General features: G+C 35.1%; 1 protein-coding gene across 2 annotated transcripts in view; it reads left to right on the forward strand.

The window, feature by feature from the left end:
- SFMBT2 (Scm like with four mbt domains 2) overlaps nt 1–13,150 on the forward strand; it is a 301,913-nt gene that overhangs the window by 193,973 nt on the left and 94,790 nt on the right. For both annotated transcript variants that reach the window (XM_051962302.1, XM_051962303.1), the window contains 2 exons: nt 1,627–1,774; nt 9,338–9,420. In XM_051962302.1, coding sequence (XP_051818262.1) covers nt 1,627–1,774; nt 9,338–9,420 — 231 coding nt within the window. The remainder of the gene's footprint in view (nt 1–1,626; nt 1,775–9,337; nt 9,421–13,150) is intronic.

The following is a 13,150-nucleotide window of genomic DNA, read 5'->3' on the forward strand; positions in this document are numbered from 1 at the left end:
TTTAGGGTTAGCTTGGTAGTACCACAGATTCCACCTCTGTCCCACTTTTTATGCTTAATGTTTATTGTTATGAACCTTACATAATAGTTACATCATAGTTGCTGAGTGAGAATGGCAGTGACATTCTAATTCTAATTTGTATAGCTTTATTTTATTGAATTCTTTTTTTATTCCTAATCTAATTGGAAATATTTTTGGAGGGGTTATTTAATAGAATATTTTTCTTCATTGATCAATCCTATTTTGAGTAAATTTCGTCTAATATTTTAATCGTTTTCTTTTTCATCCCACTATTCCTTTCTATAGTTCTCTTGTAGCAATGATTAAAAAAACAGCATACTTGTCAAATATTTTATGCTTGCAGTATGCAGAATTATTATGAGTAAATATCATGTGTTTATTCAAGACTCAGTGAAGAAGTACCATAAATTGCCAGAATTTTCTTATGTATCAGGAGAATTATAAGTATATATGTCTTCCTAGCTTTAGCAAATATTTTAGAATATTGTCATATACACTATTGCATAAAGCATGTTGTTATGACAACCGTAATTTAAATTTCTTTTTGGGGGGAAAGGCTGTTCTTTTCAGAAAAATATTCCAAAAACAAACAAAACAACACAAAACACCATAATGAATAGAGACAAAAACAGAAAGTCATGAACTGGAACTTTTAATAAAGCACCCAGCTGGATCATTAAAGGGAGCATATCCTTGTGATTCTAAATAACATCCTTGTGCTGTTTTAAAGTACAACAGATTTGAGAGACTAGTCAATTGATCCCCAAAGACATTGTATAAATGAAGGTACTTGAGAAGCCTACCTTTCCAGCATGGGAACAACTCTACTATGTGACCCTTATGTTTTGCTTCTATATATTGCCTTCATCTCTTTCTTTTCATTTGTTCCTTCCCTCCCTCTCCCCTTTCTTCTAATTTGATATTTCCCAGTGATTGGGCCCCATGGCTAGAATCCTCTCCTTCCTTACTTTCTGCTTCCTGCCTTCCCTGACTTGTCTAAGAGTTAGCTTACAAGATGCCTTTTCTGGTTCCTCCACCACTAATATCTTCTCTCTGAGATTAACTCTACTTTTACCCTATGTTTTTGCACCCAAATATAGATATTTATCCTCTTGTCTTTTCTGTGACAATTGGGAATTCCATAAGACCAGGCTCTTCATTTCTTTGTATTCCCGGAATTTAGCACAGTGTCTGGCACATAATACTTGACTGGCCAAGTGACTAATCTTTCTATGTCAATCTTAGTTTCTCTTCAGATGATTTCTAAGTGAGCTGCTTCTAAGTTTTTCTTAATTTTCCTATTCTGTTGATGATTCTATCCTCCACCCCCCATTCTCCCCCAGCTTTTATATATTGAATTTTCCTTTTTTCCCCCTTCTTTATCTACTTTTAAAAAAATCACCAGGTACTTTTAAAGTTTCTCTTTGAAAAATCAAAGTCATGATCTCTACTTTTTTTTGACAACCACACACATTGAATATAATAGTTTCTGCTATCAAAGACATTCATTTTCTGCCTGTGCATAGAAATGTGCCAGTTTTAAATATTTGAAGGATTTAATAATATAACATTAATATTTGACTTCCTTTTTTTTTTAATCTTTAGGTTTTTAACAATCATTATTTGCAAGTGACTATTGATGACTTGAGACCAGAAGCTAAAAAAATCTCAATGCTGTGCCATGCAGATTCCTTAGGGATTTTACCTGTACAGTGGTGCCTTAAAAATGGAGTCAACCTCACACCACCCAAGGGTTTGTATTCATTGATACCTTGTTTTGATATATGGTGGACGGTTTGATTTTTGTTTTGCCTAATCCACATCTAAATGATAACTTTGCTTATATGAATAATGACTCAACAGAAACTGTCAGGTATTGCACAGGTAGGTGCAAGGAGTCATATGAGAGATGATGTTTTTTGTCCCTTCTTCTCAAGTGGACCATGGCATTGGGGAGGTGATGCCGTGACATGCAGGTGAATTGGCTTTAAGTGAGGGAGGGCTGTGCAAGGTCACCTGCCTCACTTTCCCCTCCAGAGCCAGCTGGGTGCCATGGCCAGATCTGGACCAGGAGGACTAGAGAGGGCCCTGGATGCTGTGGGAGATTTTTTCCTTTTTAAGTTAAGGTTTTTCCCAGGTCTGAGACAACACCCTCTCAACAATTAAGCTTAGGTAATAAATGAGGCAAAAAATGACCTTTTTAACCCAATCTAAAAGAGAGATAAGGAGGTACTGCATTAGCAAAGGTGAATAGAACTGGCATAGATTTTTCCTAGTTGCAACATTTAATATCCTTTCCTCCTATCTCCAGTAAAGTTGATTTCTCCAATTTTGTGTGTTCTAGTCAGTGAGCTAATTTTCCCCAAGAAGCTCAGTTCTCCTGAGTTACCTGCCTATATCTGGTACATTATAGGTCATGTCCAGGTACAGCTAGCTACAAGAAAAAGCTAAGTAGATTGTTTCTGTAAATCAAGGACCAGAAATTCCTTTCGCTCTTTGAAACACTCAGGCAGTGTAACTTAGAAATTTTATAATTGTTCTGATTTTGTGTTTTTAGAAGACCTGGGTTCAGGACCTGGCCTGGCTTATGACCTGGAACAAAAGCCACTTCACACGTTGAGGCTGTTCTGCATCTTAAAATATGATTGAACTAGATGATTTTTAAGGGTTCTCCACCAATTTCTAGCTAAGAGTCTATTCTAAATCAAAGGCAGCACAAGTCAAGCTTTGAACCTCTTGATTGCTTTCGCCACCTTTTTTCTCTCCACCATTTCTCCAGTACCACTCTGGTAGAAAAGCATAACATGGTAGAGCCCACAAGGGACGTTTTCATAGAGGAGATTAAATCTGAATTTAAACACGTGATGAAGGTAGCCTGGTAGATATGTAAAAACAGGTGATTCTACCAAGTTTGATAAACAGTAGTGAAGGAGATAATTATTTGCTACTTGTTAATGCTGATCCATTTTAACTGCCTTATAGTTATATATATAATTTGTAATAAGCACAGCATTTGTTCCAGAAAATAAAATGTTGAAGAAAAGCTATGATAAGTTCTAAAATATTTGAACTCATCCATATAGTTCTGACTCTTCAGTTGTCTTTTTAAAGATCACTTCTATCACTTTTAACTTCAAAGAGATTTTAAAAATGAAAGGTAAGAGATTTACTTTTGAAAGATGATACTATAATACTTTAACCAAATATGATGATATTATATGTCATACTTTAAAGATAATCACTTTCTAGGGTCCCATAATGACCAATTGGATGTAAAATTGTCAGTGTGAAAACACTTAGGATTTAATTAACTGGTTTTGAACCACTATGTTTTATTGCAAGAAAATGTTAATTTTTTTGTTTTTTTTATTTTGTGTTTCTCATTTGTAGTTAAATAAATTTTCAGTTGCTCTAGAAAGTACCCACTTGTCAACTCTTCCTCAGGTTCTTCATCTTACCTGGAATTCAGTCCTTTGAACATTTTTAATCAAAATCCTAGTCTGTAACACCAAATTTGCCCTATTTCTGTGTCTCATTTAAATTTTTACCAACAAGAATTGGTAAATCACTGAGATATAGGAATTTCTTCCTTTTCAGGTCTGTCTTTTGGCTTCCTTCAAGCTCTTTTTCTGTGAATCATTTCCTGATCGTCTTTATTGCTAGTGATTTTCCCTCTATTGATTTTTATTCCATTTATATGTTGTTCATGCATAGGTGTTTTCATACTTTCTCCCTTATTAGTTCATAAGCTCCTTGGGAGCAGGGATTGTCCTTTGCTTTTCTTTGCATATAAAACATATAGCATAGTGCTTGGCACACAGTAAGTATTTAATTAATTTAATTAATATTAATGCTTATTGCCTGGATTACTGAATGAAAAGTGAACCATTGAATATTTCTATATTCACAATGGATTAGGTGACCTCCAAGGTGCCTTCCAATTCCTGAAAGTGTGATTCTATTAAAAAAAAAGAGAGATTTGTCAACTGACGCATATATTTAATATTTCCACATATTGTTGTTCAATTACAGAACAGCCTCAGAGGTATATGGTAGGAATGGCCACTTTATCTTTTATCCTACTTCCTCCCAATGGCAATGGCTTAACTTTGGGAATTAATTGGATTTGGACATTAATTCCTAACAGAATCTATAATTATTGGCAACTGGTCTTTCCTAATTTTCCATTATTGCTGCTATTACCTTAGGCAAGGTTCTATTTGAATATCTCTGGTTCACTTTCATAATCAGGCCTTCTCTTCCAATATTTATCTTGCAGATCACCCATAGGCTATTTTCTCTATTATCCATTTTAATCCTTTACTGTCCTTCCTCATGGTTCTGCAATATCTCATTATACATGGAGGTAATCATGAGTTCCTGAAGACTAGCTTCTGCCATGCTGAAAAGTCAAGTTAACAAATATTTCTTGAGTGCCTACTATGTGCCAGGCTCTGTACTAGGTGCAGGGGATAACAAAGAAAGGCAAAAGACAATTATTGGTCTCACAGAGTTCCTGGCCTGGCTGGGAAGACATGCACAAACTTCCGACATACAATTTGTAGGAAAAATTGGAGCTAATCTCAGAAGGATGGAACAAAGATTAAAGAGAACTGGAAAAGGCTTCTTGTAGGTGGTGGGATTTTAGCTGATTATTTGAAGAAAACCAGATTGTAGATAGGAAGAGCATTGTAGGCCCAGTGAAAATGCACCAAGTTGGGAAGAAGGTATCTTGTGCGAGGAATAATAAGAATGAGAGTGTCCTTGGGTCATAAAACTCGTGAAAGAAAGCCTTTGAATATCCTCCTCCAGTAGCAAAATCTTGTTTTTCTGAGGACCATTCTAGTTAAGAGGGGAGCTACTTGTATCACTAAGCATGCCTCTTGGTGATGAATTTTTTGGGCCCCATGAAACAAAAATTTAAATTAGCTTTCAGTCCTGTGTAATTACTACAATTCATGAGCTCTTCTAGGCTTCTGTAGTTGATGGCAGCAGAACAGATGGAAGGAATGCTAAAGATCTTACACATTTTGATAGTATGTAATACTCACAAAAATTTTTATACCAAACTTTTTTCATCTTCAAGGACAGTAAAGTTTTATTTTTAAATGACTAGAAGAGAATGTTTTTATAGAGGAAATCTGTAGTAGGGTGATGACACAGTTGTAAGGATATTGAAGGATTGATTCACAAGATACAAAAAGGCAGAGGTGGGACAGAAAGACAAAAATGTGAAAAAAAAAGATTTTTGAACTTTATTGTTACTTAAAAAAAAAGCTATAAAGAGAATATGAAAAGGGTCAGCTAAGTGACAGTAGATAGAGCACAAGCCCCGGTGTCAAGAATACCCTTGTTCAAATTCAGCCTGAGACTCTTAAACTGTGATTCTAGGCAAGTCCCAGAATTTGACTTTGCCAGAGGGGGAATAGAAAAGGAGAAATGGGAGGGGGAAGAAAGAATATCAGTAAGTATTTAGTATGCCATGGTGCTTATTACTTGTTGATTTTACACTTTTAAGTGACCTAATTTGGTGGACTAAAATATGACTAAAAGAATCTTGGAGTAAATATGTCTCCTACTTCCAAATTTCAAGGAGTTGTCCAACTCACTATTATGGGAGGTTAAAAGATTTGACTCATACCACACAGGTAACAAGTAGTGGTGCTAGAATGAACCCAGGTTCCATATTTCTATGTATTTTTACCCCTTTCACACTATTATTATTATTGCTATTTTTTTCTTCACATTGGCCACAATAGCCAGAATCCTAGTGTATTTCCCACCACTACCACATCATCATTATTATTGCTATTTTTTCTTCACATTGGCCATAGTGGCCTGATCCTACTATATTTCCTTCCCTACCACCATTATTATAATTGCTATTTTTTTTTTCACATTGGCCATAGTGTTTAATGCAGTGCTGAATGCACTACTAGATACCAAATCAATATTTCATCTTTTGAATAATTTGAGTGCTCTCTAAGATATAGGTAACAAAATCATGGCACTATCTGTCTAATGTCAGTTTATTTTGGTAGTAAGGAAATGGATGATCTGTTTTATCCCCTTTGGACCTGTGCCAATCAGAACTGCATCCTGATCAATCAGTTTTGGCTGTAGCCACTGTGCTTTAACAGCTCCCTTGACTGCTTATTGCAAATCTTAATAGTTCTGAAGTTTTTCTGCATTTTTTTTTTCTTCTACAGGGTTTTAAACACATTTTCCGACTTCAGTTAAGCCTTGTTACTTCTTGTTCTGTCTTTGTTGATTAATGAGGGTAATTGACCCCTGTCTCTTTATAATACAATCCAAAGCAATTTGTTTTTATATAGCAGTTCTCCAGGAGCTGTCACAAAACTGCTTTACAAAAAGAGCTCATTATCAAGCCTAGAGGAAGAGGAATTTAAAGAGATGAAGTGACTCGAGGTCCCTTGGGGAGGAAAGAGTCGTCTAAGCAGGTGGTGCAGCACAAGAAAACGACATTGTTCCTGGGGCATGGTAATGAGCTGCCAAGACTGGAAGTGAGGGACTGGACCAAATAATCACTGGAGATTCCTTCCAACTTGAATAAGTCCATGACTTCCTGATGAAGTCGGTATGATGGGATTCCAGGCAAAAGGGATAGAATGGAAACCTTGCTTTTTACAATTCATTTTAGGAGTAATAAAATACAAACATTTATTAAGCACCCAGTCTTGGGGTTAGAATTAGAAAGAATCCCTTTTCTCAAGCAGTTTACATGGGGAGTACAACATATACATAGATGGAAGGGAAGAGATTTTGGTTCTCAGAAAAAGTAGTTGTTTTCAGAGGCTTCAGATTACGTCAAATTGTGAGATCAAATGTACTCAAGGAAAAATAGATAAAACTAGGTAGAGAAAGGATTGCATTAAAGCCCTCTGAGAAGATCATTGTTTTGACAATTAAGTTATTATTGTGAAACCTTTCAGGTCCAGATACTTGGGAAGGGTGGGGAGATAGGTACTTGACTCCCCTACTTTTCCAGAGCAATTACTTTAGAAAGTGAACATCACTGGTGATGTGTCCATAACATAGAGCCAAGCTATATAAGACATTGAGAATTTCTTGGTGTTTTTCTTTATTACCACCTTAATTTTAAATGAAATATTCCATAACTTTGTTAATTGAAGTATTTAACACTAGCATTTTTTCTGGAGCAGTCATGGCAGAGATAAAGCAGGAGATCAGAGTGTCCAAAGGAAGGAGATTCAGAGATAAGAAAACTGTGTTAAGAAGTAGTGTAGCTTGGGGGCAACTAGGTGACACAGTGGATAGAGTTGGCCCTGGAGTCTGGAAGATCCGAATTTAAATATGATCTCAGATAATTAATTCCAATTATCAGAGAGAGACTCAATTGGATTCAAGATGAGGATTTTATTGATTTTTCTAGAAAATTTACATGATCAAATTTCCTGTAGGCCATTATTCTCTGCACAAACATTTATTTCCTGATTTTATTTAAAAACACAAATACACATGTGTGTGTGTGTGTATAAATATGTATGTATGTATATATGTATAGATTTATTTTCTTTTGCTGGACATATATGTGATATGGTGCAGGGTTGGAAGGTATTGACAGATGTCTGTAGGGTAAAAACAAAACTCACCAATTCAGTTTTAAAAAACAAAATAAGATGGCTTTTCTCCATTGGATATATTTAAGAATTCATTATCCTTGAGTCCAAAGAAATAAGTGAATTCTTAAAAGATTGTGGGGAATCATAATGGTAACTCACATTTCTGTATATTACATATTCTTTACACATATCTTAGAGAGTGCTAATGTGGAGACCTACAGGAAGTATGCTGGGCGTGAATGGTCTCTTGTCCATTTTTCTTTTTGTTTCCTCATAAAGAAAGAAGGGAAGAAATCTTGCTCTAAGGAAAAATCAAGTGTTCTGCTAAGTCAGGCAAAGAAAATAATTTATCATCTTAGAATGATGGAATATTAGGCCTACAAGGGTCCTTCAGAATATTGACTATCTGAACTCTCTCCATTTTATAGATGTAGAAATTAAAACTAAGAAAGGATAATCATCCAAGGTCATACAGCTAGTTAATGGACTTATTCCAAAATCATCTCATTCACAGAACAATGTTCTTTCTATCCCACAATGTTGCCAGCTCAATTTGAGGTGCTTCCTTTGTTTTTGTAAACATAAGTGTTTTGACCTGAGAAGGCAGTCTCCAAGCCCACAAAGAAATCGATACAACCTTAAAAAACAAACAAGAAAAACTTTTATTGGTGCAAGGAGAAGCCAAATTCTAAAATGGAAGAACCAGACAACAAGAGAAAAACTCTTTAAGAGGCAGCTAAGAAACTCAAGACTGTAAATGAAAGTGGTTCATTTTCCTTTGAGAAGGTCAGAGATACCTGGAAAGGCATCAAACTAGGTCAAGAGATAAAAGGAGAGGAATAGAGAGGTGTTAAAGGAGTTAACCTTTTCTCTATTAACTACAAATACACTTTGGGGTTTGGATTTTGACCTTTATTTTAACTAGTGAATTACTGCTTTTAAAAGAAAATTGATGTATTTTAACTTAGTAACTTTTTTTAAAGAACAAATTTAAGTTAAAAGACTGTTTTCTCTCATATTTTTCTTTCTCAGAGAAAAATATACTTTCATTCCTTCATTCAGTTGATGTTACTGGAAATATAGACAATATTCTTTGACCTCAAGTGCTATCAACCTACCCCCTTCCTATATTTCTAATCTTTTTTTCAACTTACTCCCCAACACATATTCTTTGATCCAGTGTCACCAGTCTCCTGGCTGTTCTGTGAACAAGACATTCTCTCTCTTGGCTCTGAGAATTTTCTTTGTCTTTCATTGATGTCTGAAAAAATGCTGAAAAAATGAAAAAATGTTTCAACCATTGACCTTTCTAGCTTCGCAATTAAAATCCCGCCTTCTACAAAAAGCCTCCCTAACCCTCTTAATTACAGTGCCTTTTCTGGAGTTTTAATAATTGCCTATTTATTCTGCATATAGTTTGCTTTGTATATATTAGTTTGTATGTTGTCTCCTCCATCAGATTGTAAGCCTTTTTGTTTCTCCAGTGCTTAGCATAGTGCCTGGCACATAGTAGGTGCTTAATAACTTTTATTGTATGATTGAATCTATCTATTAATTGATTGAATTGATTGAATCCATATAACCTACCTATCAGGGCTAATTTTCTATTGCTTGTCCCTTCAGTAATGGAAAGGTCACCAAACTACTTGACTATCTTTAATTTGGCCTAATGAGTACTAATTTTTAAAAAATATCTGCTTTGTCTTGTACAGGTTATGCTGGCCAGGACTTTGACTGGGCAGATTATCAGAAACAGCATGGTGCTGAGGCTGCGCCTCATTTCTGTTTCAGAAATGTAAGTGTGTTATTTATTAGCTGCGAATTAAATTTGTTGTCCTGTGTTAGCACTCTTTCCCAGGTTGACATATTATTTTCTTTTTCCTCTCTCATTGCATGTATTAAAACTTGAAGGATTATCTTTTGTATATAAATATCCTGAATGTCTGTGCTCTTGTTAAAGCCTCGTGAATCTGGAGGTCTGTTTATGAGTTTTTCTATAGAGCCACAATAATGTACAAGGACATGATCTATCATTATGTTGTCATATCATAAAAGCTTTGGAGTTTTTGAAGCAAGTCTCTGACCTAGTTGCCTGTGATCCTTAAAAGCTATTCTAAGAATGTTACAAAGAACTGAACTCTATCACCCACAAAGCACGTTCTTAAAGCATGTTCTTAAAACCCCCTTAAGCATGTGTATGTGCTTTGGTATGAGGATATTCAAAGACCTTTAATTGCCTTTTTCTTTTATATTCTGTTCTTAACTAGCTTATTCTGAGCAGCCACCTTTTTCAAGTAGATCTTATTGGTATAGTCACTGGAGTTTTATGGCACGTAAAGAAACCATAATTACATATGAGCACACCTTATTTTATACCTTAAATTGCCTGCCTTAAATAGTTTGTAGAAATGATTCATTTTGATTTCATAGTATTAATGGGAAGAAGCTGGATCCTACATTTAGCGCTAGAAAAGGCCTTAGAAGTTGTTAATTTCAACCAATCTCCTTTTATAAATAGCAAAATGAGGCCCACCTCTCCTCCCAAATTTAACTGATTTTCCCAAAATCACTGAAAATTAATAGCAGAGCCAAAATTGAAATCCAGGTCTCCTGATTCCCAGGAAAAAAAGAGAAAGGAATAAACATTCGCGCTGTGCTGAGTCTTATATGATCTTTATACCAACTCTAAGAGGTAGATACTGTCATTATCCTCATTTAACAGTTGAAAAAACCGAAAATAGACATGTGAAAAAATTCTAAATGGCTGAGGCTGCATTTGAACTGGAGTCTTCTTGACTCTATAGAACTCCTAGCTCTTAGGATCTTTCCACTGAATTAAAATCGACCCTATTTGTTCTTCTTTCATCTCCCTTGTCAGGGATTGCAGACATGCTGGGGTTCCTAGTTATTTATTTATGAATTTATTTATTTATTTGCCATTTATAGTGGGAGAACATCAGCAATATCTCACATGGAACATTTCAGAATTGAGATTTCTTCATGAAAATCTTGTAAAATGGCTACTTGACATATTCTCCCCTTTTTATAGGTGCAGAAAATGAGGCATTTGAGACCTTACACAATTAGGAAGTATTTGAAGATTTGACACCCAAATGGAGTCCTGTCCATTGAGTTCATTTCAGTAATCTGTGATTCTAAGACATCATCGTCATGATTCACATCCTAGAGTTGTTAAAATATTTTCAGATCCTAGCATTTAGATAAAGGGACTTTAATGTTACATTTCTTTTATAGATGAGAAAAATGATCAAAAATAAAGGAAACTTCATGTTTCTTAATATGAAAAAATAAACTGTAATTAATACTTTAGTATAGTAGATTTTTAATAATATTTGTTGAACTGAATATAATATCTTAATCTCATTGGACCTGTTGCATTAAAGTTTTAGTGGATTCCTGCCTTGGCATGAATCATCATTTTGAGTTGGCAGCCTAATATGATTATGAGAGGTATAATGTTCAAGGTAGATGACGATCCTTTCTATTCCACATCAGTCAGACTATATCTGCAGTATTAATGTTTAATGAGGTGCCATTTTAGGAAACATATCAATAAACCTGTGGTGTCCCAAGGAGACAGTTGATTACTAAATATTTGTTAAATACCTACTGTGTGCCAGGCTCTGTAGTAGGCACTGGGAATACAATAAAAGACAGTCTCTGCTTTCAAGTGCCCAACAAGTATGTTGAACAGCCTCAAGGTCATAGCAAAGGAGTATCAATGAAGGAATGGGGCTCTCTAGCCTATAGAAGAAAGGACTCCAAGGGGTGTAATAGTATTTAAAGGGAAGGTAAATGATAAAGGAATTGAATTTCCTCTGTTTAGTCTTTGTCATAGAGGTAGAAGAGAAAAGGAGGAGCAATATATCATGAGAACAGACCAGATTTGGGCACTGGATGTCATATGTGAGGAACAGCTGATGGGCCAGCACAATTGTACTGGGGAATATGTTTAAAAAAAATATTCTCTTAAAGACTGGAAAGATAAGAAATTGAAAATACATTAAATAGCAAGCAGGATCTTGTACTTGGTTTTAAAAATAATAAACTTAGGTTCTTCCTTGTACTCTTAGGAACTACAGAGAATTCCCTTATTGATTTCTTGCTATGAAGGGAGATGTTTCTTTTTCAGCCTTTTGAGGCATAAGGAGAAAATTCTGAAAATCTCTACCTAATTTTCAGATCAGCATGATCCCTGACTTTAAATATTTTCTTAATTCTTTTATCTTTGCAATCCTCTATGACTTTGGGTCTGCTATGACTCCTGTCACTATTACTGAAGCTTTAAAATAGGACTCAAAAATGGCCCCCATCACCTGCCAACTCTTGAACCTTGACGGATATTCCCTGAAGATGAAATCAGTTTTAATTATTTTGTTGTTACTGTGTATTCATTAGCAGAAGGCTTATTGCAAAAATGCTCCCCTTTGTTTTGGGGCTCTTGATTTATTTAATAAACCGGATTATAATCTGCCTGTTGGCATATGCCTTGCATTAACTGGCAAGTTGTTGAATTTGTCAGCTCACTACAAGCACCCTTTGATAGAATGCTTATTATAAATTCATTTTTTAATCACACATCTCCACTGTAGCACAGCAGATCTAATGTGGAAGTGAATGCATTGTCGCCATTTCCCTGGGGATGTTTAACAGTCATAGGCAGTTATGAAATGGATCGACACAGCCAAATGCTTAGTAAAATAAACTCACAGGTAACTGTTTTGATATTGATCCTTTACAAATTAGCCTCAAGCAGTGAGTTGAGTTGAACTAAAAGTAGGTTGTGTGGTTTTAGTTTTTTCCTGCTAACTACAGTAGAAAAAAGTATAATTCACCTACTAAAAGGATTAATTAATAGGCAAGTGGTCAGGTGTTTTAAAAGAAGCTCAGTCCTCAATATGTAGGCCAGTCAGAAAGAGGAACAGGGAATGTGTTTGAGTCAGATTTCGCAAAGAATAATAATAGTGTGGAACCAATTGATTTGGGTATAAATGGATGCAAATAACTTGTCATTCCACTTATACAGAAGTGGATTTTTTTTTCAGCTTAAAGACTCTATTTGACTTTAATTGAATGACACACAGAGGTATTACAGAGTAATGAGACTGATTTCTCTGAAACACACAATGATTCCATATCATTACTTCATAGTTGTGTTATGAACATACAATGCCAGACAGGCAAATTTTCTCAAATATTATAGTATTCATATACTTTATTGGAGTAAATATTTTTGGGTAAGAAGGTGTATGCTGAAGCAGTGATAAGAAATAATATTAATCTGAATAGAGCAAGGGAAAAAACCAGAATGGAATCAGATAAAGACAGGACAGCTCTGTTATCCAGATACCGATTTTATTTTGTGAATTATCTATTTTTCCCATTTTCTTACATTGTTTCCTTTTTTGGTCACTCTCTTACTCATGAATAGCCCTTCCTATATCTAGTTCCCTCTAACCAATCCTTGTCCTCTTTAAATGCAATCTGAGACAATTAGTACTTGG

This window comes from Antechinus flavipes, chromosome 5 (genome assembly GCF_016432865.1).
Source record: "Antechinus flavipes isolate AdamAnt ecotype Samford, QLD, Australia chromosome 5, AdamAnt_v2, whole genome shotgun sequence".
Classification (NCBI taxonomy): Eukaryota; Metazoa; Chordata; class Mammalia; order Dasyuromorphia; family Dasyuridae; genus Antechinus; species Antechinus flavipes.